We start from the raw sequence: 27,445 nt of genomic DNA, 5'->3' as shown, positions 1-27,445 counted from the left end.
TCTAGTTTGATGACAACTAGGCTATGGTGGTGCTGCTTCCACACTCTGGGAGGTGGGAGGGCTCAACAGAGGAACAATGAATATCACCTGCACTTTTGAACAGAGTTGAGTCTCGCCTTGGCCCTCACTCTGACAACTCAGTGTCTCTCTGTAAGTCCCTGTTGCCCCCTGCGCAGCTGAACCCACACTAGTGCTGAGCAAACAGGTCCATTACTACTAACATCCACTCACGGACGTGGCCTCTTTAAAATGTGCCTGGAGCAGCAGCAGCAGCTGCTGCTGCTGCTGCTGCTGCTGCTGCTGCTGCTATGGCCTCTGTCCCACTCAGCCATTCGGTACTGGGCAGCACTGTGTCCTGCCTCATCCTACCCTTCTGCCATTGCAGAGTGATTTCTTAGTTCTCTCTCTAGTTGTGTGGCTTATTCATTTAGATTCCAGGCGATTTTCCTTGTTGTTTGCTCGTGTTTGTCACAACTTTGATTTGGTTGCCAGAGACTCTATCATTTACACCATTTTTTCCCCCCTCTCAGCGAATATTTTCTAATGTAGCACTTTAATTTTAAATAACTTCGCTATATTTGCCAAGATTTTTTATGGTGTTGCTCTACTGTTTAACACGCACTTCTTAATTTATAAGAATGAGCTTTAGATATACACTAGCTTAATTCCAGTGATATATAGAAATGTTACTCCTATAAAGCTTTACCTTTTTGTCATTTTTCTCATATGGTCATGCAGATTGCATCTACTAACTTAAACCAATAATATACTATATTTCTTTACTGTCTAGTCATTTCTATAGCCCAATATAGCTTTGCTCCAATATGGGTGGTGGTGGGGGGAGGGCGGGGGCACCAACTCCTGCGCCTGCGCACTTCAGGGAAGGTGGAAATCCCTGGCATTTCCTGCCGCTTCCTTTGGCGTGGTGCTGCATTGCATCCTGGGAGCCATTTGAGGTGAGGGGTGCCTTGGGTTGCTGAGGGCCTGGCTGAGATCGCCATTTTTTTTGCAGGCCATGGGTATGGAACTGTGCAAATTGAGTTCTGTCCAGGCAAAGAGTACGCACCTGCCTTGGTGGTCTAGCTCCACACACACTCTGGAGGCGGCTCTGAGGTGAGGGAGCAGGCGCTTGATCTCTGCCCCCCATTGAATGTTCCTTGATGGGAAGCGAGAGCGGCCTCGGAACCTCAGATCGTAGGTCTTCCAGCCACAGAAAGATCACAGTAAGGACCCAGAAAAGCACTAGAAGCTGCAAGAGCAGGTCTTACCTGGCTCCCCTCATTTCTGCCTCTTCTCTTCAAAAAACAATGAGTGTGGCCTCCAACACAGGCGGGGGGTGGGGGGGGAACGCCTCTTGCACCGGAGCATTTCAGGGAAGGCAGAAATCCTTTGGTGTGGTGCCGCACTGCATGCTGGGAGCCATGTGAGGTGAGGGGCACCCAGGGGACGCCAAGGGCCTAGGTGAGGTGCCATTTCCCACAGGACATGGGGCTGGAACTCTACAAGGTGAGTCCTGTTCCAGAGGAAAGTAGGCGCCGGCCTTTATGGGCGGCTCCACATGCACTCGGGAGGCAGCTCCGAGGCGAGGGAGCAGGCGCAGGCGCGGTCAGCACATGCGCTGCTGAAACCACAGGGTGGGATGTGCCACCGAACTCAGAGAGGGGGCTTAGGGACAGCTGGGCTCCTGAGGGACTCCAAGAGCTAGAAGACAGGGCGTCTCCTTTAGACATTATTGAGACTATTGTGAAATATGCTTCTTGGTCCAGAGCTGATGTTTATGTGACACTAGGGATTATGTCCCAGGAACCTTTCTCTTGACCTGGGCTCTGGGTTCTGTCACTGCTTCACTTCATAGTCATCGACAGAGAAAATTTCTGGAGTGGGACACGTGTGGCATCGAAACATGTTTCGCAGAGAGCAGGCACAGAGTTGGCTTGGAAACGACCCCAAGACCTGGTCTGGGGAGACGTGATGCTGCCGCCCAAGGAGCAGGTTAGGGTACACCCAGGCCACCTGTCTTGGGAGACCTGTTAGGTGCACTGCAGTGTTTCAGACCACGGCATTCCAAGATACGGTGTCATCTCAGAGGGGAGCACTGGGAGCACTGCCACTCTCACCAGCTGTGTGAATGAGGGCAGGTGAGCCCTACAGGGTGTTTCCTAATGTCAAACTCGGTACCAGGAAAGTCCTGTTGTGGCCTGTGTCCCTTTTTGCCAGACCTTTCAGTTGTAAGGACCCCGAGGTGGTGGAAGGAAGTGCTGAGTATGTAGCAGTTGAAGGTCAGAGAGCTAAACATTCTCCCAGCATGGGAAAACATTTTTGTTGTTTTCAATGAATTGTTTTTAGTACATACACATACTGTTTAAAGAGTAGTGAGTTTTCACAAATGCATAGTTATACCTCCAAGATGGAAAACACTCCATCAGCCTAAAGGAAAACCCATGGTTCCCACTTATACTGAACCCCCCCACCTTTAACTATGGATCTATTTGAGGTTCCTACACCTTTGCCTTTTCCAGACTGTCATATGAGTGGAATATCATGTCTCATTAATTCTATTTGGAAACTTTAATATCACATCTGTAAAAGTGCATAATTATACAAACCTTACAATTTTCTTCTGAGTTTAACATTTTTGACATTGCACTGTAGAGGGGCACAGATTATGCCTTTAAAACTGAGGGATTCCACTATTATGAGCTACGTGAATTTGGGTAAAACTGCTTAAGTTTCTTCATTTGTATAATGGGAAGATTGATGAGAGCAGGGGAGCAAATGAGATACTAATAATTATAAAATCCCATAATCTCGACACTGCTAAGAAAACAGAAATTGGCACTGAAAAAAAGGAAAGGGACCGAGTGAATTTCCTTCACTGTTTAATAAAATAAAAGCTGTCGCCATTTACTTGATGTTTTACATCTCCTGGAAGTGTAAACATGGAAACGATCCCTGAGAACAGCAAAAATGGCCACAGAAGGCTTTGTACATCATTGAAACAAAAAACATCTAGCAACTCCTTTTATCAAAAGGCATAGAAAATTCCCCCCATTTTGAGGATGCCAAATATGTCTCCTTTTTGCCACTGGCATTATTACTCAAAATGATACTCTGGGTCTGCAGCTTACCTCAATTTTTCCTTATTGTCCTCTGAACACTCAAAGCTTTCTGGTACTTTAACCAGGAAATCACACTGGACTTGCACAGATATCACTCTACTCATAGAAAACCCATGATGATCAAAACTCTTCCTCTAAACTGGGAGGAACTTGAAGGTTTCAATGGGGTACACAAATTTGTCACTCCGTTTGAATACCAGCAAAACAATATGCTGTTTCAAAAGGAAATATCAAATTATTTCAACTGGTATTAAATAGAAATAAATATGACAAATACCCATGGCCTAAAGCAGTGAGAAGTCTCTCATGCCACATACCCATGTCCATACTCATAATCAAACGTCACATGCTCTCAAAGTTTTGACCATGGCCATAACAAAGATGAACCATGTGTATACTTTTATCTTTATATGGGGGGACCATTTCTGTTAGTTCCAGGAATACAGGACTTTTAGTATTGCTGTTCATTGTTTAAATTCACAGTGAGCAGATCCTCAGGGTTTATAAATCATCGAGGGGAAAAATGGTCAGTGATGACACCTTCACTGAGGACCCTGCTCTTTATAAGAATATACGATCCGCCCCAGTTCCCTATTATCTCACCTGTCATTGCTTCCTTTCCTTCAACACCTTTATTGTCTACTTAGAAACCAAAGCTTTCTCATTTAACCATGTCTTTTTTCATGAAAACAAGCACTAGGAATGTAAGAACATCTTTCATGCATGTATATCCACAGCCTAGAGTAACTTGAATATCTGTGCTAGAGTGAATATGTTTTCAGTCTAAACTTCTTGGCATATGTGGGATGTTGAAAAATTAACATCAGGATCATACTCTCTCAGCAAGAAAGTCTGTGTTGGAAGAGGGATCCCGATATTTCTTCTTGCTAGGTTTGTGTTCTCTGACAATATTCCTAAATTTATTAACCTCAGTTTATAAAGCTTATAAAGGACATAACAGGGCTCATACACCTTGCTAAGAAGTACATGATTAGAAATATATATATAAAAATATATATTTTATATATACATATAAAAAATATATATAAGTATATATAAATATATATATATATATTTATATATATATATATTTTAACAGGTACTTTTTGGAAAAGCATCCAGTACACTATAGAAATTATTTCAGTATTTAGATAACAGGAAAGGCAACTAGGTGCTGGCCTTGCACACCCTGCAAGGCCTAGACATAGCCTGTTGAGAAAAAAATGTCACATACGTCTGTCATCAGACAAAGCTACTCCATGACCATAATGGATCAAGAGAAAAGCAAAGGCATTCGTGTCTGTAGAAGTGATAAAAGAGAACAGGTTTCCAAAGAATAAAATAACAAAAATTCCCCTTTTCTCACTAGTATGATTTGTGCTTCTTATAATTTAGTGAAAAGAAGCTATGGAAACATGGCCAGAGGGCCTTATTGATTTTCTAAAGTCTTATAATTCAAGTCATTCTTTCTTCCTTTTAGATAAAAATGATTAAGATTAACCAAGATAGAATTAAATTCATTTCCTCATAGCATCCAATGCAGAAAAGTGTCTTGCTCCCTTGAAAAGCAATCAAATTATCACAAGCCAAAAGTATAAGAAGTCCTTTTGAGTGCACTGTTCCTGTTACACCCTACAGTCGTTTATGGTTTGTGGTCATTCTTATTACTAAAATTTGTTTCATTACAACTCTCTTTGACTGTAGATCTGATTTTGTTGGTCTTTGGCCAGAAGGGACTGAAAAAAAAAATGATTGAAGTTTTTAATATTATGAATGAATAAGAAAGAAGTTTTATGCCAAAAGTTATAAGTAAAAAAGAATAAAAAGTAAAATTTACCTGAGGAAAACATACCTGAATTTGTACACACATAATAATAGTGACAGAATGTATACGGATTAAGTGGAGAGAATTACAAATTGATCTGAAAATCCATAATTACAATGAGATATTTAAATATATCTCCAGGAAATGAAAAACACAATTATAGTTCTTAGCATAAGAGTGCTTAGAAAACAGCTAATATAATTTTTCTTTAAAAAGTACAGAAGCATTTATTAGAGTAAATTGCAAATAATTTTAGTCACAACAAAGATAACTGAAATCATCAAGGGATTATGCTCAGCTCTGAGTAACAGGGAACACCCAGAACTGGCCTGATATGAGGAAAGTGCAATTGTCAAATGGACGGACTAGGTTGGAGCTGCCACATGCAGCAGAGGAACAGACTTCTACATGGTTCTTTAGGATGGCACCACTGTAGCTGTCACAGTGGAATCAGAGAACACAAGGTCACCAGCAGTGCTAACAGAACAAGGCCTTTTGTATACAAATCAGACCTTAGATGAACACAATCCGAGGAAGGGGAAAGTCGTGCTTCATGGAACATTCTCAACCATGACGGCCTCCATTTGTTGCCCTATGGACATATGCGGGCTTGCAGGAGAATCCAAACTGCACTGGATCCTTGATGTTGAATTCTGAACAACTGTAAAGCCCACACCTTGGACCACGCAGTCAAGCAGGCGGTGGTGGATATTCTTGAGGATATTCTTGACTGGCAGGGCAAAGCCTTAGTAAAACAAACTAGTAGCAAGTATACATGAAGGCTCTATGCTTCTATCTGTCTCTCCTATACAGGTGGCTCCAAAACCTGCCTAATCCCCTTTCACTTCTTTGTTCCAAGTTTCATGTAAATTATGATTTGGTGATTTCTAACATGGAACCATAAAGGCAATAGATTGTATAGAAAATGTAGTTCACAACATTACTCACATTGATATAACAGTCAAGAAGGGTCATCTCTGACTCTAGATTTGATTGTCCTATCACAGATATTCTCTTCTTAATGCAAACTTCATAGTCCAAATCCCAGCCAGAAGCAATGACAAAAAAAGGACAATAGATGAAAATAATTCACATGAGACTATATGATGAACTTTGCGTACTTACAAATATATGGCAAATAGTCACTGGCCACATGTCCCAGCCAAGTGAGCCACCTTGCCGCACCTCCGGCAAAGACCTCACCAAAATGTTCTCAAATCGAACATGCCATGGAAACCATAATGTTCACATTTCACAAATTTCGTGAGGATAAAGCCTACTTAGTGAAGGAGGACCTAAGAGTACTCATGAAAAAGGAGTTCCCTGGACTTTAGAAAATCAAGAAGGCCCTCTGGCCATGTTTCCACAGCTTCTCTTCACTAACTGCTGGGCTCGTCATCACATGCAATGACTATTTTGTAGTACCCATGAAGCAGAAGAGAAAGAACCAGGCGGCACTGAGCAATTCCTCTTGCACTGATACGATTTCTCCCAATGGGTTGCTTAAGCAGTCTCTGCCCCATAGCTTCTCTCTGTATAAGGATTTCATGAACATATTGGAACCCTTAAAAAATGTAAATATAGTCTATGGTCATGCCACCTTGAATGTGCCCGATCTCGTCTGATCTCAGAAGCTAAGCAAGGTCAGGCCTGGTTAGTACTTGGATGGGAGACCACTTAGGAATACCAGGTGCTACAGGTGTTTAAAAAAAAACGTAAAAATAAAATCCCACCCTTATTTGACAAGAGAAAGAAAAGCCAATTAAAGCCAGCTAAGCTTTTGATTTTTATATTGTTTGCATCTTCTTGTTCTCAATAAACAAAATTCTTTATATATATAATATATATATACATACACATGCATATATATACATACATACATATACATATATGTATGTATATACACACACACACATATATACACATATATACATATACGTGTGTGTGTATATGTGTGTGTGTATATATACATACATATGGCAAATATTTCTTGACAAGAAACTAGAAGGCTCTTCAGGGCAATGAAAAGGCAGTTTTCTGTGATGAAAGATTAAATATGTATGATGGGTAAGGCATATTCAATACTTGCCACAGAAGGCCAGTAGAAAAAAATGAACAAATACCAAAGTACATTTTTCAATGTTCTTTTCCTCACAGAACAATTACAAAATTACAGAAAAATTAAACCTACTTGCATATTGTAGTAAAACACTTCCGTTCACCCATGGATCTAACAGATTTCAAAACAGAAACACAAAATGTTTATTAACTGACTAAAAGGGGAAAAATTACTTATTAAACTTAGAAAGTTTTGCTTAAAGAGTACCTACAGAATTATATCACCTGTTTCCTTGCAAAAGTAGAACTCCATACTACAGAGAATCACTTTAAGAATAAGTCAGTGATAATGACCATATACGTATACTTTTGTATCATTTCTTTCATGTTGTGAATTTTGAGGAGTATGTAAATTAATTTGCACCAGGCTTATATGTATTACTTACATTAATAGATTTGCTTCCAAATCTATTTTAAAGCAGTTTTCAAGCTGCTTTAAAAGTATGTTAAAATTTCTTCATTTAACATTCATTAAGTATGTTAAATGTCTTCATTTCAGTCATATGGTATCTGTCCAGTGTAAATTCTCACATGGTTTTGTAGGGATGTGAGGCAAAATGAAAGTGTTACTATATCACTTACATTCAATAGAATTCTCCCCACTTTGAGTTTTTTCATGGCTTTCCAAGGAAATGAGACAGCTGGTCTTTTTCCATGTTCTTTACATTAATATGGTATATCTCCAGTGTGCAGCCTTACTTGTCCACAAAAGCTCTCCCATATCCCTTATATTCATAAAGTTTCTCTTAGGTGTGACGAGTTCTTTAATGATTTTGTAAAGGACTGGGATGACTGAAGGCTTTTCTACAATTTTTAAATTGATAGGGCTACTCTTCAGGGTGAGTTCTTCCATTCTTCATAATAAACTGGGAGAAATGAATTCTTTCTAACATTCCTTACATTTTTAGGGTCCATCTCCAATCTGGATTATCATGTGTGATCAAACACCTTGAGAGATAAATGAAGGCTTTCCTACATTCCTTACATTAACAGGATTTATCTTCAAAATGACTTCTCTCATGTTTACGACAACTACTTGAGAAACTGAAGGCTTTACCACATTTTATACATTTGTAGGGCTTTTCTCCACTATGTGTTCTTTCATGCATTCGAGAGTACCTGGGACAACTAAAAGCTTTGCCACACTGCTTACATTGATATGGTTTCTCTACACCATGAGTTTTTTTATGAATTCGGAAGTAATTGGAACAACTGAAGGATTTTCCACAGTGCTTACATTCATAGGGTTTCTCCCCAGTATGAGTTCTTTTATGATTTCGAAGGGAAAAGATATAATGGAAAGCTTTACCGCATTCCTTACATTCATGAGGCTTCTTTCTATTGTGAGTTTTTTTATGTTTTCCAAGATATCTGGGAGAACTGAAAGCTTTACCACATTCCTTACATTCATAGGGCTTTTTTCCACTGTGTAGCAATTCATGATTTCGAAAGTTTTTGGGACACCTGAAATCTTTCCCACACACCTTACATTTATAAGGTCCATCTCTAGTGTGCTTGATCATGTGTCTTTGAAATCTGCTGAGAGAACTCAAGGCTTTCCCACATTTCTTACACTCATAGTGTTTCTCTCTAGTGTGAGTTCTTGCATGTCTACGTAAGTGACTTAAACAACTGAACACTTTACCACATTTTGTACATTCATGAGACTTCTTTCCAATATGAATACTTTTATGTTTTCCGAGGGACCAGGAAGAACTGAAAGCTTTGCCACATTCCTCACATTCATAGGATATACCTCCATTATGCTTTCTCTCATGTCTACATAAGTTACTTATATAACGAAAGACTTTACCGCATGTCGGACATTCATAGGGCTTTTCTCCACTGTGTTTCCTTTCATGTATTCGAACATATTGGCGATACTTGAAAGCTTTCCCACATTCCTTACATTTATAAAACTTCTCTTCATATTCCTGATACTCGTATTGTTTGGGTCCAGTGTGAGATCTCATGGGGCTATTAAAGGATGAATGATGCATGAAGACTTGTCCACACAACCTGGATTTACGTAGTTTTATTCCGGTAGGAGCTGCTTTCTTCTGATTATGATTTGGAATCTGGCTGGAGGTTTCTCTACACTGACTACCTTCTTTACTTTTACCCAGTCTCTCTATTGTGTGACTGCTGTAAAAATCAGAAGCATAACATTAATGTTTTGTTTATTAATGATTTTATATTAATGTATGACTGACATTTTTACCATTTTTAAGGCAAGTGTAGGGTTTGTGCACATTCTGATTGTTCAAAAGTGAGTATACTAAAAACTCTGCAAGAGAGCCAGGTCATAGCTATTATGAAAACAGTAATATTCATGAATAGTGATTCTGTTATACTGTTTCCAAGTGTACTATTTTTCATATACTAAACATCTAGGTCACATTTGAGAAAAATATTTTGATGAACATATTCTAGGAATCAATAAATTTGATGCTGGATCGATATGTTTGGTTTGCCTGTTTTTAAAATTCGATGACATATTAAGATTCTCTTGTGGGACATTGCTTTCTCATGTGAGTGTGACTCACCTAAGATTTGTCCCATGATTTTTGTGCTGATCGTCACTGTCATGGTCTTCCCATTTTTCTTCTAAAATACATGCTAGAAAAAAAAAGCATTATAAATTATAAAAAGTATAGAAAATCATTAGATTTTGGGTCCACGATGAGCTGTGATCAAGCCCGATTTCATTACCAGTGTATTCCCTTTCTACATTTCACTTCTTGCTTGAAACAGCATTGATAAGCAAGCAACACTAGTTTACTGATTGACTAAATAAGTAAGTTAAGAATGTTGTCATCCCTACCTATTGATGCCAGGTTCCTGAAGGTTTCCTGCATCACATCTCTGTAGAGTTTCTTCTGGGTCCGATCCAGGAAAGCCCACTCCTCCAGGGTAAACTTCACATTAACATCGTCTAAGGCCACTGAGTCCTAAAACATCCCACATATATATACAAGAGGATGGGTGAGACAGACAGCACTGGGGATCCATACTTAATTCATAAGAAGATCACACATGACTCTGAGGTTCCCAATATTTATTCTATGACTTGGTCATCAGACTATTACTTATTGGCCAGTCACTTCCTCATGAATGTAACAACATCATTAACACACGGAATTTATTGCTACATTTTTATTGTGATCAAGTCTTCATTGCTCTTTAATGTCAGGGTACAGAGCACCTTGGAAATGAAAAGAAATATTTCTATATTAAGCACATCAATTCCCTGTGAGAAAACTCTCATCTCCTTTAATACCACCATATGATGCAGCACTCCATGAACCACACCATCATATCTGCATACAGTTTTAATGAATAAGAACAAAGTGAAGACATGGAAGCTTTTTCTTCTCCTCTCATCACCAAACATGAGGCCAGGAGGTCTATGGAAATTCAGTTTGTAACAACACGTAGCTGACCATATTGTCCTGAAGTACTCCGGGCCATTAGAAGTAGTCAGATCCAGCTGGCTGACTGCAAATAATCTTGTGGAGGAGTAGGAATTATAATTTGTTTATATAATATTTATCACAGACTCAGTTTGATCTTCCTTTTTCTGTCTCATTTCATGGAGCTAGGAAGTTAATCAGAGTTAGAGCTCAGGCATGACAACTTAGATCTCTGCAAAATTCCTATATACATGAGTAACTCATGTATATAGGGTTACTTCATACCAATTTTAGGACATACAGACACATATACTAAAATGATAAAATCACAAAAAAAGTCTTTCTGGCAGAATTGTAACATTGTGACCTGGGTCTCGATGACTCTGAGGAACAGCTTAAGATTAGCATTTGTGAGGGCCTTCATTGAAATTCACAGTATTTTCATGTTGAATTTGCAAACGATTACAAAATATATAGAGTTCAACAGTGCTTTCCTCTGAAAACTAAAATGTCCTCTTTTTCAAATTTTGGCAGCAAGTGATGCTACTCTAGTTAGTGGCTCTCCTCCCAACTTCTCTCATTTCTGAGGTCACATGTGAAGTAAAGCAGCATGACAACCCATCCCAGACATAGGACTCCCTCAGCAGCACAATTCCCCTAAATGCTGGTCCCAGAAAGAGGTCAATAATCCAATGATGTCTATGTGTAGGGAACAGAGAAAAGGTTCCAACTCACCAATTCTGATGCAAAATTGACCTATTCAGTAAAGCAACAACAAAGTAGGAACATCTCTCTTGTTCTAGGTCGTAAAGGAGTAAGATAAGCTGCTTGGTTTAGCCCTAATTAATCTTTTCCTGTAAAGCATCTGTAGTGCTTTGTTCATAATGAAGTCCCACTTCCTAGTGTGTAAAAGCGAGTGAGCATAAGCAGACCCGAGATTGCTTATCCTTAGAAAAGTTTGCTCACAAAGTTCATTTTGCTGGTATCTAGGAACTGGGATTTGCGGAGTGGCCCCGCCTGCCACCAACTTAACATGTAGAAGTGCCTCAGTGCACCTAAAAGATTTATGCAACAATATGGCATAAAGTAAATTCCTGTTTTTCTTTTCAGATGCTATAATTTTGTTACATGTTTGGCAGATCGTGTCTATGTGATCAGTCCCCCAAAACACCCTGGGGACTGAGTCTCTGCTGAGTTCCCCTGGTAAGCAATAGTTCACACATGTACTTGCAACTTCTTACTTGGAGAACGAAGCTCATCCCACGTGGTTAGACTGAGACACAACATCTGGAAGCTTGCTCCTGGTTTCCTCCAGGCCAAATTTAATTCAATACTAAACAAGAATACAGGCTACTTAATGATTTTTATGAAAAAAATTTTTTTATTGGATAATGTCAAAATCGAATGAAATAAGTGAAAGGATGATATATGTTCTTAGAAAGAATTCAGTGTCACCTAGATGTCACCTCTCCCAAATAATATCTCTACAAAATCTCATAAATCTCTCAAACAGATTCTTTCAGAGTCAACAAAAACTATTCCTCCAAACCTGATAGGAAGAATAAATGTCCAAAGGTGGACAAAGTCATATAAAGAACAGAGTGACAGCCTACTTAACATACATCATGGATTTTTAAACTATTGGTATAGTATCAGCAGAGAGAAAAACAAACCAAGAGAAAGAAAAAGTCTTTCATGGGCCAGCATTTAATATGGAAAGCTGGTCATGGACACAGCAGGCATTGTAGGGCAGTGGCAAATATGAACATTTTAATACACGGAGCAGGTACAAACTGTTACCTAACTGGAAAAATGCATTATATTCCCTCTATTCCATGGACAATAGCTAATTTGTTGTAGATTTAAATGTAAAAGATAAAAGTAGGCCACTTTTAGAAATCACAAATAACTGATTATTGACACGAGAATAGGAAAATGTAAGAAGAGTAAGCTGGAATCTAAAGAACAGAATAAACAAACAAACAAAACAGAAACAGGCTCATAAGATAGGGAACCCGATGGCCGCCAGATTGCGGGGCGAGGGCAGAGGGTGGGAGGCTGGGGTGAAAAAGGTGAAGGGATTAAGAAGTATAAATTGGCAGTTACAAAACCATCACGGGAATGTGAAGTACGGCACAGGGAATACAGTCAATAATATTGTAGTAACTCTGTATAGTTCCTGGTGGATAGTAGACTAATCGGGGGACCACTTCATAAAATACATAAATGTCTAAACATTATGCTATACACCTGAAAGTAATATAAAGTAATATTGAATGTCAACTCTAATTGAAAAAAAAAAAAAGGTCTAAAAAAAGTAAGCGATCAAGCTTGAGACTGATAAATTTAAATATATTAAATTTAAGGTACTTTAAAAATAAAAAGGGGGAAGAAAAATATATGCAATACATGCAATATAAAAGAGTGAGTCTTCAGAGTAACAATGAACAGACACATAATTAAAAAGAGAAAAAGCAAAACATTTAACAGAAGATGAAAGATCATATATGAAAAGTTGAGAGAATAATAAATGGTCCAGTAGATTCCATTTCACAGTGATTAGAACAAAAATGAATCAATTTAATAATTCTCTCCCCCCAAAAAATAATCCCAAGTGTTGAAGACAACAGTGGAAAAATCAATAAATCAGGCACAAATGGAGTGGTCAAGTGATACACTCCATTGCTATTACCTATAAATGTGAACTTGATCACTAGCTATATCCCAGAAAAAATTTTTAACATTGTCTACAGAATTTATTGTATTTTGCACTTGGAGACTCATACAAGGGTGGCATGGACTAAGATTAAAAAGATCTGGTGGAAAAAGATATTGAATTAAAATGTACATCTGAAACTTATGTGATGTTATTAACCAGTGTTACCTCAATTATTTTTTTTTAAGTGCATAAAGTGCAGAATGAATACATAACTGATCTTTAAAAAATCTGAAAGATTTATCCATAGAACGATATAAAAATAATGCAAAGAGAATAGGGAGAAAAAAAGTGGCATAGATGATAGAGGCTCTGTTCATCCTCTTGTGGCCAAATCAAAGTTGTGACATAAACAAGGAGCAAACAGCAAGGAAAATCGCCTGAGATCTATATGAACAAGCTCTACAAGTAGGGAGAGAAATAAGAAATTACCCTGCAACGGGAGGAGGTAAGACAGGGCGAGGATGCGAAGCTGCTCTGTTCGGAGTGGCTGAGTGGGACGGAGGCTACAGCAGCGGCAGATGCTTCTTAAAGGGGCTGCATTCACAAGCAGACTGTCACAGTGATGGACCTGCTGGCTCTGAGCACCAGTGCTGGGGTTGGATGTGCACATAGGGCACCGGGGACTTACAGAGGAACACTGAGTTGTCAGAGGGCTGAGGCGAGACTCGCTCTGTTCAGAAGTGCCAACGGTATCCACTGTTCCTCTGTTGAGCCCTCCGTTCCAGTGTGTGGACATAGCGCCTCCACAGCCGGGATGTCATCAAACTGGATAACAGAGGTCGCTCTGCCCAGAGGAGTCCCTGAAACCCTGCCTCCCCCAACTTGTGGCCCCACCCGAGCCACATCTGAGTGTGTCTTCACTTAGTCAGGTGCTCCTTGCTGAGCAGCGCCTAGACTCACACTGGAGGCAGCTGGCCTCGGTTTCTGGCGTGGCCTTTTGAGGCAACTATAAGCATAGCATCTGTGGATTGCTGGCTGAATCTTAACAGGTGGCCCCGGAGGGGCAGAGGCTGGGGCTAAATTTGGCCTGCAGCTGAACCCCTCTCAGGACTATGCCACTGGACACCTACTTCACAAATCCACACTAAGAGGACTGGGAGACTTAGGAGCTTTGCTTAGTACATAGAAACAGACACGGAAAGGCAGCCAAAATAGAAGGACAAAGAAGCAGAAACCATATGAGTGAACAGAACAGAGATCTAGAAATAATGGAGTCAAGCAATCTAACAGATGCAGAGCTCAAAACACTGGTTATAAAGATGCTCAATGAACTTAGGAGAAGTGTAGATGAAATCAGTGAGAACTTCAACAAAGAGATAAAAAACATAAAAATGGAAATGGAATTTATAAAAGGGAACCAGTCAGAAATGAAGAACACATTATCTGAGATAAAAAGTATATTAAATGGAATAAACAGAGTGAATAAAGAAGAGGATTGAATGACCTATATAGAGGATGGGGAAGCCAAAGACACTCAATCAGAATGGCAAGAAAAAGGAACCCAAGACTATAATAATAATTTAAGGAGTCTATGGGACGCTATTAAAGGTAAAAATATTCATATCATGGGGTACTGGAATAAAAACAAGACATTGGAGAGCTATTTGGAGAAATAATGATGGAAAATTTCCCTCACCTTGTGAAGGAAATAGACATAAAATCCCAGGAAGTTCAGAGAGTCCCCAAAACCAGGAACCTAAAGAGGCCCACACCAAGACACACCATAAATAAAATGCCAAAGATTAAATACAAAGAGAAAATCTTAAAAGCAGAAAGAGAAAAGCAGTTAGTAACCTACAAAGGAGCACCCCAAAGACTGGCAGCTGATTTCTCAAAAGAAAGCATGCAGAACAGAAGGGCTTGGCACAAAATATTCGACGTGATGAAAACCCAGGATCTACAACCAAGAACACTTTATCCAGCAGAACTATCATTTAGAGTCGAGGGACAGAAAAAGAGCTTCCCAGACAAAATAATGTTGGAGAGACTTCTTTAAGAAGAAAAAAACATGTATCAAAAACAGGAATAATGAATGGTATTAATAAAAAAATAAAAAGAATGGTAATAACTACATTCTTATCGACAAGTACCTCAAATAGAAAAGAATTAAGTGCTTCAACCAAAAGGTAGAGTGGCTGAATGGATAAGAAAACCAAGACCCCACATATGCTACCTACAAGAAACTCACTTCAGATTAAAAGACACACACAGACTACAAGGAAGGGGATGGAAAAGGATATTGCCTCGATGGACCTAGAGGGTAGTGCCCTGAATGAAATGGGTTGGATGGAGAAAAACAAATATCGCATGATTTCACATACATGTGGAATCTAAAGAGCAAAATAAAGAACAATAACAAATGCTGAAATAAACTCATAGATACAGAGAATATTTAGAGGGCTACTAGATGGGAGGGGGTTGGGGTGATGACAAATAAAGGCAAAGGGATTAAGAGGTACAAATGGATAGTTGCAGAATAGACATGGAGATGTTGAATGTAGCAGAGGGAAGATTGTTAATAATGTTGTAATAAATATGTAAGGGAGAAGAGGGGTACTCGATTTAGTGGGGTGATCATTTTATGAGTTATGTGGATCTCTGATCACTATGCTATACAACTGAACTGATATATTATTGTATGCCAACTATTACTGAAAAAAAAAACTCATTGAATTGTACAATGTAAATACAAGCAACTAATTGTCTATTATATTTCAATAAAGCCGGGAAAAAATTGTACAATATGGACGATGTTAACTGTCTTATAAGTGTTATGGTCACATGGACAGGCAGGTGGACCCCTACCAAGATTTGGTTTAGGGGTCCAGGGGTCCACACTAATGACCACACACACACACACACGGTATGAAAGGCTTTAGGATTTCCATAACGGGAGTGTCTGCAGAGGGCAGGGCGGTCCTCTCAAGCATGCCTGGACACGCCTGGAGATGGCAGGGAAAGGAGCCCAGCCTGGGGTTTTACTGAGCCTGGGGGTAGCTAGAGTGAGCGTTCAGCAAGGGGCAGGGCCTCTTGTGGATTCAACCACTTGCCAGAACCAAAGGAAGGAGCATCCAGGCTTTCTTATCACCAGGCACAGATGTGGGGCACAGGTGGAGGATGGAGGGATGAAAGCTTAAAGCCATCAGTGGTAAACATCAGAAAAGGAGTCAGACTGTCTCTGGTGTGTTGTGTGAGGAGCTTAGAAGCCAGCTTCCAGTCCTCAGAAGTAAAGAAGCCAAGAAACTCAAAAGCAACAAATCTATCAGAGAATTGAGGTCATGGGGTGAACCACTAACTCCAAAATTAGAAAGAAATATCAAAAAGCAGCCATTTCAAGACATGCCCAGAATATATGTAGAAAAATGTGTTACTCTGATTTATAATGAGGGTAACTGAGGTAAAAGGTTCCCAGAATTCTTGAATAATCCAAAAGTAGTAAATGTGAAGATGGTGTCGACTGTGGGTCGGTGCTGAGAAAACTTCTTGATGTGATAATTGGTCAGCTGTGATGATTTTTGGGTCTGTTCCATTTTCAAAGACATTCCGATTAAGACATGAAAAGCAGCAACTAAGCCTGAGCTCCACCATGTATGAAGGAGGCAATGTCGTCCCTGAAGTCCGAGAACTTCCATCACTTTTCACTCAGGGAATCCTAAAGAGCTCCCCAGGGAGCCTAGGGGTGTGGCCACTGGGGGACCTTATCCAGCTCCATGGCATCTCATGAGTGACTGAGGAATGAAAAGACCATCCAAGGGGGCCCAGGTTTGGTTTCGTCATGTCTCGAGGGGGTCTTGGGAGCTGTGCTAAGCCATCGGGGTGCTGTTTCCAGGTGCCGAGGCATAATGGATTGCTGGATAGGCGATCAGGGCTACCTACTTTCGATAGAGATCATTGCAGCTCTGATGACATATAATGTGGGACCTAGTGAAGGTTCTTATATCAGAAGCCTATGGACAATTTAAGGACATCATGGGTCACTCCAGGAGGCATGAGAGGTCACTGAAGCCTCTATGGTGGACAATCTGAGGTCACTAACAAAAGTGCCAGCTGTATGGCAATTTGAAGAGAGTTTCCAGCCTTTATGTAGGGGTGGCCATTCGAGGTGGGCTAATTTGCAAATAACAGCATAAATGATAAAAAAAAAAAAAAGCCTACTTTGTAAACAAGGAAAATTACCTCTAGAACAACAAATGAACCTAGTAGATTATGTGTGTGCTACATTTCTTCATGTCAGGGATGGAATGAGTCTCATATTATCAAATAATTTCCAAAAACTTAACAAAGTTGACAGGGCCTCATGTCATATGCATCCATCCACTTTTGCGAGCTCCTTTTTTCAATATTTCCATATCATTAATGTCCTCAGAAGAGGATGTATTTAATGTGATGTCCTAATGTCCTACCTGTGTTCTTGGACAAACCAGGATGTGGTTCAGGTCTTGCCTGCAATAGCTGTGTGGGTTGGCAAAACTGCTGAAGACCCATGAGGATAACCCAGTAAAGACGTATCACGTATCTTCAGAGGTGAAGGCCAAGTCCAGCCTAGAGGCTGTTGAAATAGGCACTGAACAGAAAAGTCTTAGCCAAATCTTGGACAGCAGGATATTTACCAGTTGCTGAGTGGTTGGAGTCGGTAATTTCCATAATGGTGGGGAGTGGAAATAGGTCTGTTTGGTGCTATCACAGCCTCAGAGTTGTGGTAATCCACTGTAATCCATTCATTCTATTCTGGATTAAGAACAGGCTGTTCAAAGGAGGAGCACTGGGGAGAATCTACGATTCACTAACTAGGATTTATGTACACACTTTTCAATCCTTCAAGGCCCTGTGTAATTTACATTGGCCACACTAACTAATTTATCTGGGAGGTGAGGCTCATTGGATCTAATTTTATGAAGCCCATCTGTGAGTGGAAAATACTTCCTTTAATCATGAATCATTGGCTCAGAGCATCCTTGCTTAATGTGGAATATTTTAGAACTATAGGTGTTGCGACCATGGAGAATTTAGGCAAGACCAGAGTTCTGATGGTTAAGGAGAAACATTTGTCCGATCTGTTTTCTATATTACATTCAGTAGCACCACCTAAGACTGTCAGCAGGAACTTGCTTAAATTTAGTGGGATCCCAAGTAAACTAGTTTCAGAGCCAGTATTGATTCACTGCTTGAAGGTTTCTGAATTAGTGCGTTACAGCAGAGGGCAAAATTAATTCAGAACCTACGTTGTAGAGGCCCCAAAGCCTAGCAGTGTACCTGTTTTGTTGCAGAAATTTTAAAATAATTGGCTCGAATTGTACAGCTTTGTTTCATTCCCTCCGCCCCTTGTCCTTCCCTGTTTTGTGTTTTTGGTCACTGGATACACTTCTGGGAAGGTGTCCTGTTTACCCTGGTATTTCTATATTTTCCCTCCAGATAACCTCTAACCAGTGCCATCAGGGTTAGGCGCCTCCGCATAACAACAGGTTGCTTTACAGGGTTTTAGAACCCTAGACTTAAGTCAGGTTTGAACGAATCCTTTGGCTGTGCCACAGTGAGGCCATGAGTGTTGCCCCCTGTAACCCCGAGAGTCAGGGTCTTTGCTGCAATAGAGCAGGGGCCATGGCAGCAGGGCACTTAAGGGTCCTGGGGAGCCCTCTGGTGTTAGGACTGTGGATCAGCCTGCCACCTACTGGCTGCCCTTCCCCATCTCTTCTCTATTTTAAATGACAGCTGTTTCAGGAGCACCATCTGATGGGCCCGCCTCTTGCACAGGGTATAGTCCCTCTCTTCTTCGCCCAGGCTATGTATGGACCAACCCACCCTCTGTCACAGCTTCTCTCTAACACACAGATTATACCCAGCAAAGACATCCACCCAGGACCACCTGTAGGAGGGCCCCACCCCACACGCCTGCTCCCAAATGCCTAGGAATTCAAAACTGCGCATTCTAGCCGGCTGCACACAGAACTGGGGTTTGGCAGGGTCAACGCTGCCACATGGGGCGGCACAGCTCACAGCCCCAGCTCCCCAACACCCAGCAGCCCACAGTGCGGCCGCCACCAGGTAGCAGAGCAGGCGAGCAGGTCACAGCAAGAGAAGACAGACCCACGGGGGTGGTCATGTAAGAATGTGAGGCTCATGGCAGCAAGAGTAAAGTTTTATGGTTATCTGCAGAGGTGCAGAGGAGAGTGATGTTGGTGTGCCACCCCCCTCCCACCCAACATACACACAGAGGGTTGGAAAAGTCTTATGAATCACATACTACAGGTCTCAAGGGAAGGCAGGGCGGGTCTCTCAAGCAGCTGTGACATGGCTTCTGAGAGCAAAAAAATGGAGCCTGGTATGGTTTGGTGGGGGCCTAGGATATGGGTCCTGGACGAGAGTTCTGCACACAGGCATGGCTTTTTATGGTTTGAACCTCTTACCTGCTCTAGAGGAGAAACCGCCAGGCTTTCTCATCAGGCTGTCCGAATGTGGGACAACAGGGACAAGAGAGAGTGAGGCTTAGGCTGTCAGCAGTCAAACATCAAAAATGCAGAGTCCAACTGCTCACTACAAGAATGAACACGGGTAAGAAAAATATGCGTGCAAAACTGCTTATTTTTACATAAAGCAACACTAACAGGAGGCTCAAGAAATGATCAAAACATGTATTTGGGAAGCGGCTGGAGTAACAGCGCTGGAGGGACCAGGATATTTGGGCAGTGAGTCTTCTTGTTAGACTTTCCTATCGTATAAAATTATTTAAAATAAATACAGAAATTTACATTCTTTATTTTGAATTTTTATACTTAGGAAACCATTCCAGGATTTAACTCCTTTAAATACTAACAGTTATAGAACTGTAAGCCACACAAAATGAAAATATTCAAATCTCTTGCTAACTAAAAGGACATGCAAAGTCCTAGTTTGTCCTTCCTCTGTCTCACGCTGGGGGCATTTTCAGGAGTAAGCAGCATATTGTAACACATTAGGGGTTTGAGTTTAGCTCCTAAAGTGTACTGGATTTTCAGAGTTACATAAGCTTTTAATAGCTGTCCCCACATCAGTTAAAAGAGATTACATTAGATTTTTAAACATCAGTATTTTCTAAAGACATGCAAATATGCTAATGTAAAAATGAAAAATGTGCTGGAAAACTGAACTGCATTCATTTCATATCTTCAGGTTCTCTTGCCTAATAGGAACAAAAATTCCATTTGCTTCTACAATTTTCTTGCTTTCTCACCTCGTATCTGTCAGTCATCTTACACTGTCAGAGCCCAGGTGCTCAGGGACCTGGAGGCAAAGGGCTGCACTGCTCAGCTGATAAAGGAGACAAAGGAAAGAATCAGCTCAGGTGAGCAGCCCGCTTCCCACTGGACAGAAGGAAAGCCGCCTGCCGAAGGTTCCACATTCCAGACTCTCCCGCTGAGACAGAACCCCTGGAGTGGGTCAGTTCCTAGGGAAGGAAGGGAGGGGCACCTGAGGCGCCCCAGGAATGAACTCTGGGACCCAGCACCCTCCTCTCCCCAGGGAATAATGGAAACGCTCCCTCTCTCAGGCTTCATCTCACAGTGAGGAAACGCTCAGCTGGAAACGCTCAGTGTAAGGTTCTGACCCAAATGAACACCCAATTCAAAAACCACGGAACCCAGGACACAGACTCCTGGCTTTCACAGCCTTTCTCAATGTGCACAAATTACACTCTGAGTGCACCTACACTGTGAAGAAAACTCAAACCTGTATTTAGAAACAGAACCAAAGGAATTACTGTTACAACCTCAGAAAGGACGTCAACTCCCCCTCCACATTCACACACACCCCAGCTTTCCAGGGCTGCAGCTTCTCTCAGTGTAAAGGCTCCTCCATGGAGGCGTAAGCAGGTAGGACACCTGCAGGGGAGGCTCCCCAAGGAGCACCACTGGGCCTTCAAGAACTTATTTTTGAAGGCTCAAGAGGGCCTTGGCTTAAAGTCACTGTCACTGGCCTCAAGTCTCTAATCTCTAGTGGACTTGTTTGGGACCACTACTGATATTTTGTGTGTGTGTGTGTGTGTTTTAAAAAAAATTATTTTATTGTAATAAAATGTAGGTAGCATAAAATTTACCATTTAAATCATTTTTAGGTATACAATTTAGTGGCATTAATTACATTCAAATGTCATGCAATCATCCCCAGTATCCATTTCCAAGCTTTTTCATTACCCCAAAAAGAAACTCAGTACCCACTAAGCAGTAGCTCCTCATTCCCCCTTCCCTTCAGTCCCTAATCTACTTTCTGTTTCTATGAATTTGCCTATTCTAGGTATTTCATATAATTAGAACCATGCAGTATTTGTCTTTTTGTGTCTGGCTTATTTCACTCATCATAATGTTTTCTTTTTTAAAAAAAGAATATTTATTTTTTATGGTAACATTGGTTAACAAAAAACACTGTTTCAGGTGCACAATTCAACAGTAAGGCACATATATATATTGCATTGTGTGTTCACCTCCCATAGTTAGATTTCTTTCTGTCACTATATATTTGACCCCTTTAACCCACTCAGTCTCTCGTACTTCCTCGCCGCCCCCGCCGCCTCCTCTCTCCCTCCCACTCTCTGGTAACCACTAAGTAGTCTATTGTCTATGTCTATGAGTCTCTGTTTGTCCTGTTCGTTTGTTTTCCACTGATATTTTAGATACACAGACCCAGTGTTTGAACAATCTAGCAAAATCACTGAAACCCTGTGTTTATGTGTACAGGAGGGAAGAAAATTGCAAGGCACTTTGCTAGCTCAGCAAGAAAACCCACAAGTGTCTATTGCATTCCAAAAATAAGTTAATTATTGTTTCCACGGCAAGATATTATTTTATAAACTATTAATCATACTTGAACACTTCTGGTCTGCAAGTGTAAGCCCTGGGAATCCATTTGAACTCACCCAAAATAAAAGAACAGACCTCAGAATATTACTACCCATGTTGAGAGGAAAAAAAGGGAATGAAAAATTTAATACTTGCAATGTTAATAGTGGAATTTTTTTTTCTGAAGTTCACCTCTTTCTTGCATCTTTGAAAATATTTTATGTTGTTGAGGTTGAAATGATTAAATAAATTTTTATTCATTGAAAAACTGAGATGCAAATAAAGTGAATAAATGTTTAAAGTTGATGAACTCAAGGAGAGGCAGTGCTGATCTGGAACTGTGGTGGGCACAACACCCAGGAAAGTTTCAAGGAGGAGCCTCGGCTCAAAGGACTTCCCACAGGATGTCTGTGCCCAGGGGAGGTCCTGGGGGAGGGGAACAGGGATTTCATACAATGTCTCTAGGTGGTTATTAGCTGCTGTTGTCTTGTTAAAATATTCACACATACAAAATAAACCTTTTAAAAACAGCCACCCATTGACTGTGGGAATATGATAAACAATTAAAATATTGGGTCTGTTTTATTAAAAAGGAGACAACAGGCCCCAGATGGATTCATTCGTGCTAAGTCATATCACCAAACCCAACTTAATACAGTCATGTGCCACATAACAACGTTTTGGTCAATAACAGACCACATATGTGGTCAATAACAGACCACATATAGGGCCATAAGATTTTAACTGATCTGAAAAATTCATACATCTTGTGTTTATCACAGCTTTTGACTGCATCATTTTTTCCTGTGCTTCATTTAATCTTGTAACTGCACAGCGTTTATGGAAGTCCACAGAAGCGGACAGTGAGGCACAGTGATGCACAGTAAGCGTCACTGGCCTTCACGCTCACTGACTCACCCAGAGCAACTTCCAGTCTTGCATGCTCCATTCATGGTAAGTGCCCTAAACAAGAGCACCATTTTTTTCCCTTGTATATCATATTTATACTGTATCTTTTTTGTTTAGATTCATAAATACCACTATTGTTACAACTGCCTACAGCATTCAGTACAGTACCATGCTGTACAGGTTCCTAGCCTAGGAGCAATAGGCTGTAACACAGCCCAGAGGTGTAGTGGGCTAGACCATCTGGGTTTGTGTAAGTGAATTCAAAACAACAAAATCGCCTCAGGATACACTTCTTAGAAGGTACTCCGCGGACTCCAGAGGTTCAGGGGTGCATGGCTGTACTTAACTGCAGTTTCATCTTCCCCCAGGAATGAAATTTTAAACCAGTCTAGAATTTCCTGATCAACACTAATCTGCCCGATAAGATTCATGCTGTTCCTTCTTCTAAAGGAATGGTGACCTTGCCTGAAACAATCCTTGCTTTCCTTCCGCCAATAACCCGCTAGTGCGGCTCCTTTTCTGCCGGTAAAAGTCTTCCTTCCATTTTGTAGAGCTCCTCCTAGCACCTTTCTATTTACTAGATGTGATGCTGCCCCATTTTGGGAATCGCGGAATAAAGCCAATTATCTTCAAATTTACTCAGCTGAATTTTAATAGTTTGAAATGCAGCACAAACATAAATAGTTGATAACGATGCTATGACTCAGAGGAAGATGGCGTTTGGCAATTCGGGTGAGAGATTGGAAATGCCGTTGTCTGTCGCCGCCCCTAGGAGGAGCTAGGCCGGGGACAGCATGGCGGTTCCGAGACCCTACCCCACAAACGTGAAAACTCGGGAGAAACCGGGTCCCTCTGGGGACGAAAGAGGGACGGGGACCCCACAGAACACGCCTTGTCCCGCGCACGAACCCCGGAGACTAACGGCTGTCCCCTCGATGACTCTCCCCGTTGTCACCGAGCCATCCGGGGAGATGCGGGGCTGCGGAGCCGAAGTCGCTGCGCGCGGGGACGGGACAGGATTTCCCGGGGCCCGGCTGCCGGCCCAGCCCCCACGCCGCGTGCCGGAGGGGACTGGGGTCTGAGCAGCGCTCGGGGGAAAGACTCGGGTCCGGAGAGTCCGGACTGGACCGCAGGAAGGCCTGGTCTCGCCACAGCTGGTTCTGCCACCTCCTCGTCCCCGTCTCCGCACCCGTCCCGCACACTCACCATTCTTCCGTTTCTTGGGTATCCCTGACTTCTGCCTACGACTCCTCCAGGCCTTAAAGGAAAAAGCGCGAAGGACGGGGGCAGAGCAACCACACGAGCTTTAAGGACCCAGGAGCCGCAATGCCAGCGCTGCGGGAGCGAGCGGACGTCGGCGCCGCCGCCGCCGCAGACCACGCCCCACCCACCGGCCCGCAGCTCCTGATCTGACCCACAGTGCTCAGGACCTCGCCCGCTCCTGCGGAGTTACGGACTCCTGAGTTAAGTGTCCGAGCCCAAACCAGCCAGAACTCGTCCTCTCCAAGGACATTTGCATTGAAACGTAGTGCTGCGAGTCCACCGTGGAACCGTGATCCTTCCTGACAAACGCAGACACCGCAAAGTCCCCTCACCATATGCGATAACTTCATTTTGATCTTCGTTGACAACAGGAGTCTGACGCGGTCTGACCCAACGGGAGCACAGGCACAGATTCCAGGGGTGCGTTAGGTGGGCATCCTGAGTCAGATTCCGAAAAAGAGCCTTGGGGCCAAAGACAAGCCATCATTTCCGAAGAAAAATGACTTCGTGGTGTTTAGAAGCTTAACCTTAGAAAAAGTTTCTGACTTAAAAAAAAATCATATGCCATGAAAATATAAGCAAGTGGTTATATTTTCTCATCGGTGGTTACAACAAACACTCCGTGGTCATGAGCCAGCCTTTACTTGTGGTTGCGCTATTAAATCCAGCGGTAATGAGACTTATTAGAAAATATGATTATTATTCATCTAAATAACACTCCCCCTGATTGGCGAGTCTGCGATGCTGAACATAATGTTCATCCTGACAAGGGCGGACTCCCTCCGCGACGGGCGCCCTCTCCATATAGGATGCACAGCTAAGGAGCGGCTCGGACCATTTCCTCCTCCCGCCTCAGGAAATACTCACCTTTAATATCATCTGAAACAAACAGCAACACCCAAGTCCACCCAAACTACAGCGATAATTACACCATGCCCAGGGACAGGGACAGAGAAGCACCCCTGGAGGCCATCTGACACACGGGGACTGAGCGGCAGAGCCGAAGAACAGAAGCGATCTCAATAGAGAGAGAAAAGAAGGGCCCAGGTTTCAGCCGGCGCTTAGCCTTCAGGCGAACACACTGGCTGTAGCATCACAGTCACGGTACAACGGAGGAAGAAAAGCTCTGTGGATATTCAGCTTGGAGAACTGAGAGATGGAGAAGATACTTCCGTTTCATGATCTGTTTTTCATGTTCCCTTTAAGAACTATGTGGAAAACAAGTCTGGAAGCAGGTTTCCTGGAAGTCACTCCGATTTCCTCAAGTCGGGAATTCCTCTGGTTTTTCGTTTTTCTTTTATCTCCCAATTCCCCATCTCCACCTCAGATAAAGGACCCCTCATACTAAGAATGTGCATTCACTGAGGAAGATGCTGAAGTCTGGTCCCTTTTCTCACACTGTTGAACTTCAGAAACCTGGCGCTGAGGAAATTGCGTCTCATCCCTGTCCTTCCCCAGCCCAGTGTTTGCACGTGTCGGAATTGTACAGTTCCAGCCCTGGCCCCATCTGGGCAGAAATGCTCCTGTGCTTTTTGCACTGTCAGCCATGAGTTGTTCTCCTTCTCACAGGTAACAGTAGGGACAGCGTGCCCCTGTGCCGAGGTCATAGCGTGGTTTTTTCCAAGGTCCTTTAGTCACTGTGGTCGGCATAGCGGACATGATATCATGAGGTGTGTTTGGGAAGAGGAGGTGGTTCCTGGTATCCCCATCGTGGCAAACACAAGGAGCAGAATATACTGTGTTGGTGGACCCACCTGCACCGTGGGAAGCTCTGAGAACTCAAGACTCATCCTACAAGACGGTGATCTCAGCCAGAGAGCTCCGCTGAAGGAGCGCAGCGAGTCCTTTGTAGATGTGGAGAGAGAGATTTTTCCCATGGCCTCGGAATAGGGCCCTAAAGGAATGAGTGACCCAGGGTTCAAGAAGCCGCACTTGGCTCTGAGTAAAATTAAGGGAGCAATTGATCCTTTTTGTGGTTAAAAGCATGAAGTACCTTTAAATGGCAGAACAACAGATACGTGTTTGTACTTTAAAAGTATTTCTTCCTTGTGGTCTGACTGAAATATTGACATGGTGTTTGAGGTAGCAGTGAGAGAGAGAATCAACTGAATTCTTCGGTCTTGTGGGGAAGGCATGAATTACCATAAACGAATAACCAGAGCATTTATTATAAAGATTTGAAAGTATGGGAAAATAAACACCTGTAGAAGAAATCAAAATAGTCACCACAGAACTTTATTTAAAGCATTAGCTCTCAGTCATTTTACAGGCCAGATTCAGCCTTACTCTTCAGGGAACAATGGATTCATCTACAGTGTAGAATGTTGTAGATTCCATTGAGAGAAGTGGTGCTTTTAAGTCTTTATAAGATGATGATAATGACAATGAGAATAGAAACAGGAATGCCAATACTGATGATCGAGGCACTTTAGGAAGGCTTACTAAGTGTAAGGCACTCAGCACCCTGGGTAGTTGGCTCATTTCATCTTCTCAGACTCTTAAACATGGAAGCAGTAGTATGATCACATTTGGTAAAAAAGGAAACAGACTTAGGGGAGCTAAATGACTTGTCTGACTTTACGTAGGCAGCCACTCGGGGAGCTCAGATTACCAGAATCCCTGACTAAGACCAAGCTTTGCCTCTGAGCGCAATTCACCTCATTGTGAAATTAAGACAAACGGTTCATTGACAAGGATGGACTCCTTTGTGCGAACAAGAAACAAGTTTATTTCTTCACAAGCTTTATTAAAATTCACATTACAGAAGAGATTTCCCTTGCCCTTGGTTGAAATCTGAAGAGGGTTCCAGAGTATTTTTTGTCACTTTTGTTGCTGAAATGCCGTGATCCCTTTCAGGCAGAGTGACAGCCAAGGCCAGTCTAGTACTCATAGAAGATATCTGCAAGCAGAACTTTGGTTCGTAAGATGGAAATAAGGGCTTTGAAGGAGAGTAAAAAGTGACATGTGACATAACAGGGAGGCTCGGGTGTGTATATATCTTATCTATGAGTGCAATTGCCTTTTGGGGTTCAGAATGAGTCACCTCAAGATGTGCCTCCGTGGTCCGAGGATTATTTTGAGCTAAAGGCAATTTTAGCTTCAAGCCTCAGAGAAGCTTCTTCCTCTCCCTTTAACTACCTAGAAGAACTTGAATTAGAGGCCTTGGCCATAATAAGAGATTGTCAGCGATAACCTCTTTTTGACCCACATATATGTCAGGGCACACTTGTATTTACTAAACATCTGCTCTCCTTATCATCCTGCAATGACTC

The 27,445-nt window shown here is 41.9% G+C and overlaps 1 protein-coding gene and 1 pseudogene across 1 annotated transcript; one reads left to right on the top strand and one right to left on the bottom strand.

The window, feature by feature from the left end:
* Window positions 1-6,527: 6,527 nt before the first annotated feature.
* LOC120616980 (uncharacterized) lies at window positions 6,528-6,646 on the top strand (annotated as a pseudogene).
* Window positions 6,647-6,862: 216 nt separating this feature from the next.
* LOC120616972 (zinc finger protein 627-like) lies at window positions 6,863-25,823 on the bottom strand. The gene is made up of 5 exons (XM_039880516.1): window positions 25,741-25,823; window positions 24,117-24,351; window positions 9,887-10,013; window positions 9,609-9,681; window positions 6,863-9,207 (listed from the first exon to the last, which is right to left on the bottom strand). The coding sequence occupies exons 1-5, from the start codon at window positions 25,821-25,823 to the stop codon at window positions 8,049-8,051; spliced, it is 1,677 nt and encodes a 558-aa protein (XP_039736450.1). The 3' UTR covers window positions 6,863-8,048.
* Window positions 25,824-27,445: the final 1,622 nt, after the last annotated feature.

Source organism: Pteropus medius, unplaced genomic scaffold (genome assembly GCF_902729225.1).
Source record: "Pteropus medius unplaced genomic scaffold, Ma_sr-lr_union100, whole genome shotgun sequence".
Taxonomy (NCBI): Eukaryota; Metazoa; Chordata; class Mammalia; order Chiroptera; family Pteropodidae; genus Pteropus; species Pteropus medius.
Note: the sequence above shows the minus strand (reverse complement) of the source record. Positions and strands in the feature narration are given on the sequence as shown.

Coding starts and splice junctions, on each gene's coding strand:
- LOC120616972 (XM_039880516.1), bottom strand. CDS start 25,823: ATGCCGACCACAGTGACTAAAGGACCTTGGAAAAAACCACGCTATGAC. Junction 24,352..25,740: donor CGCTGTCCCTACTGTTACCT/GTGAGAAGGAGA, acceptor GTAACTCCGCAG/GAGCGGGCGAGGTCCTGAGC. Junction 9,682..9,886: donor CAGGAACCTGGCATCAATAG/GTAGGGATGACA, acceptor TTTTTTTTCTAG/CATGTATTTTAGAAGAAAAA.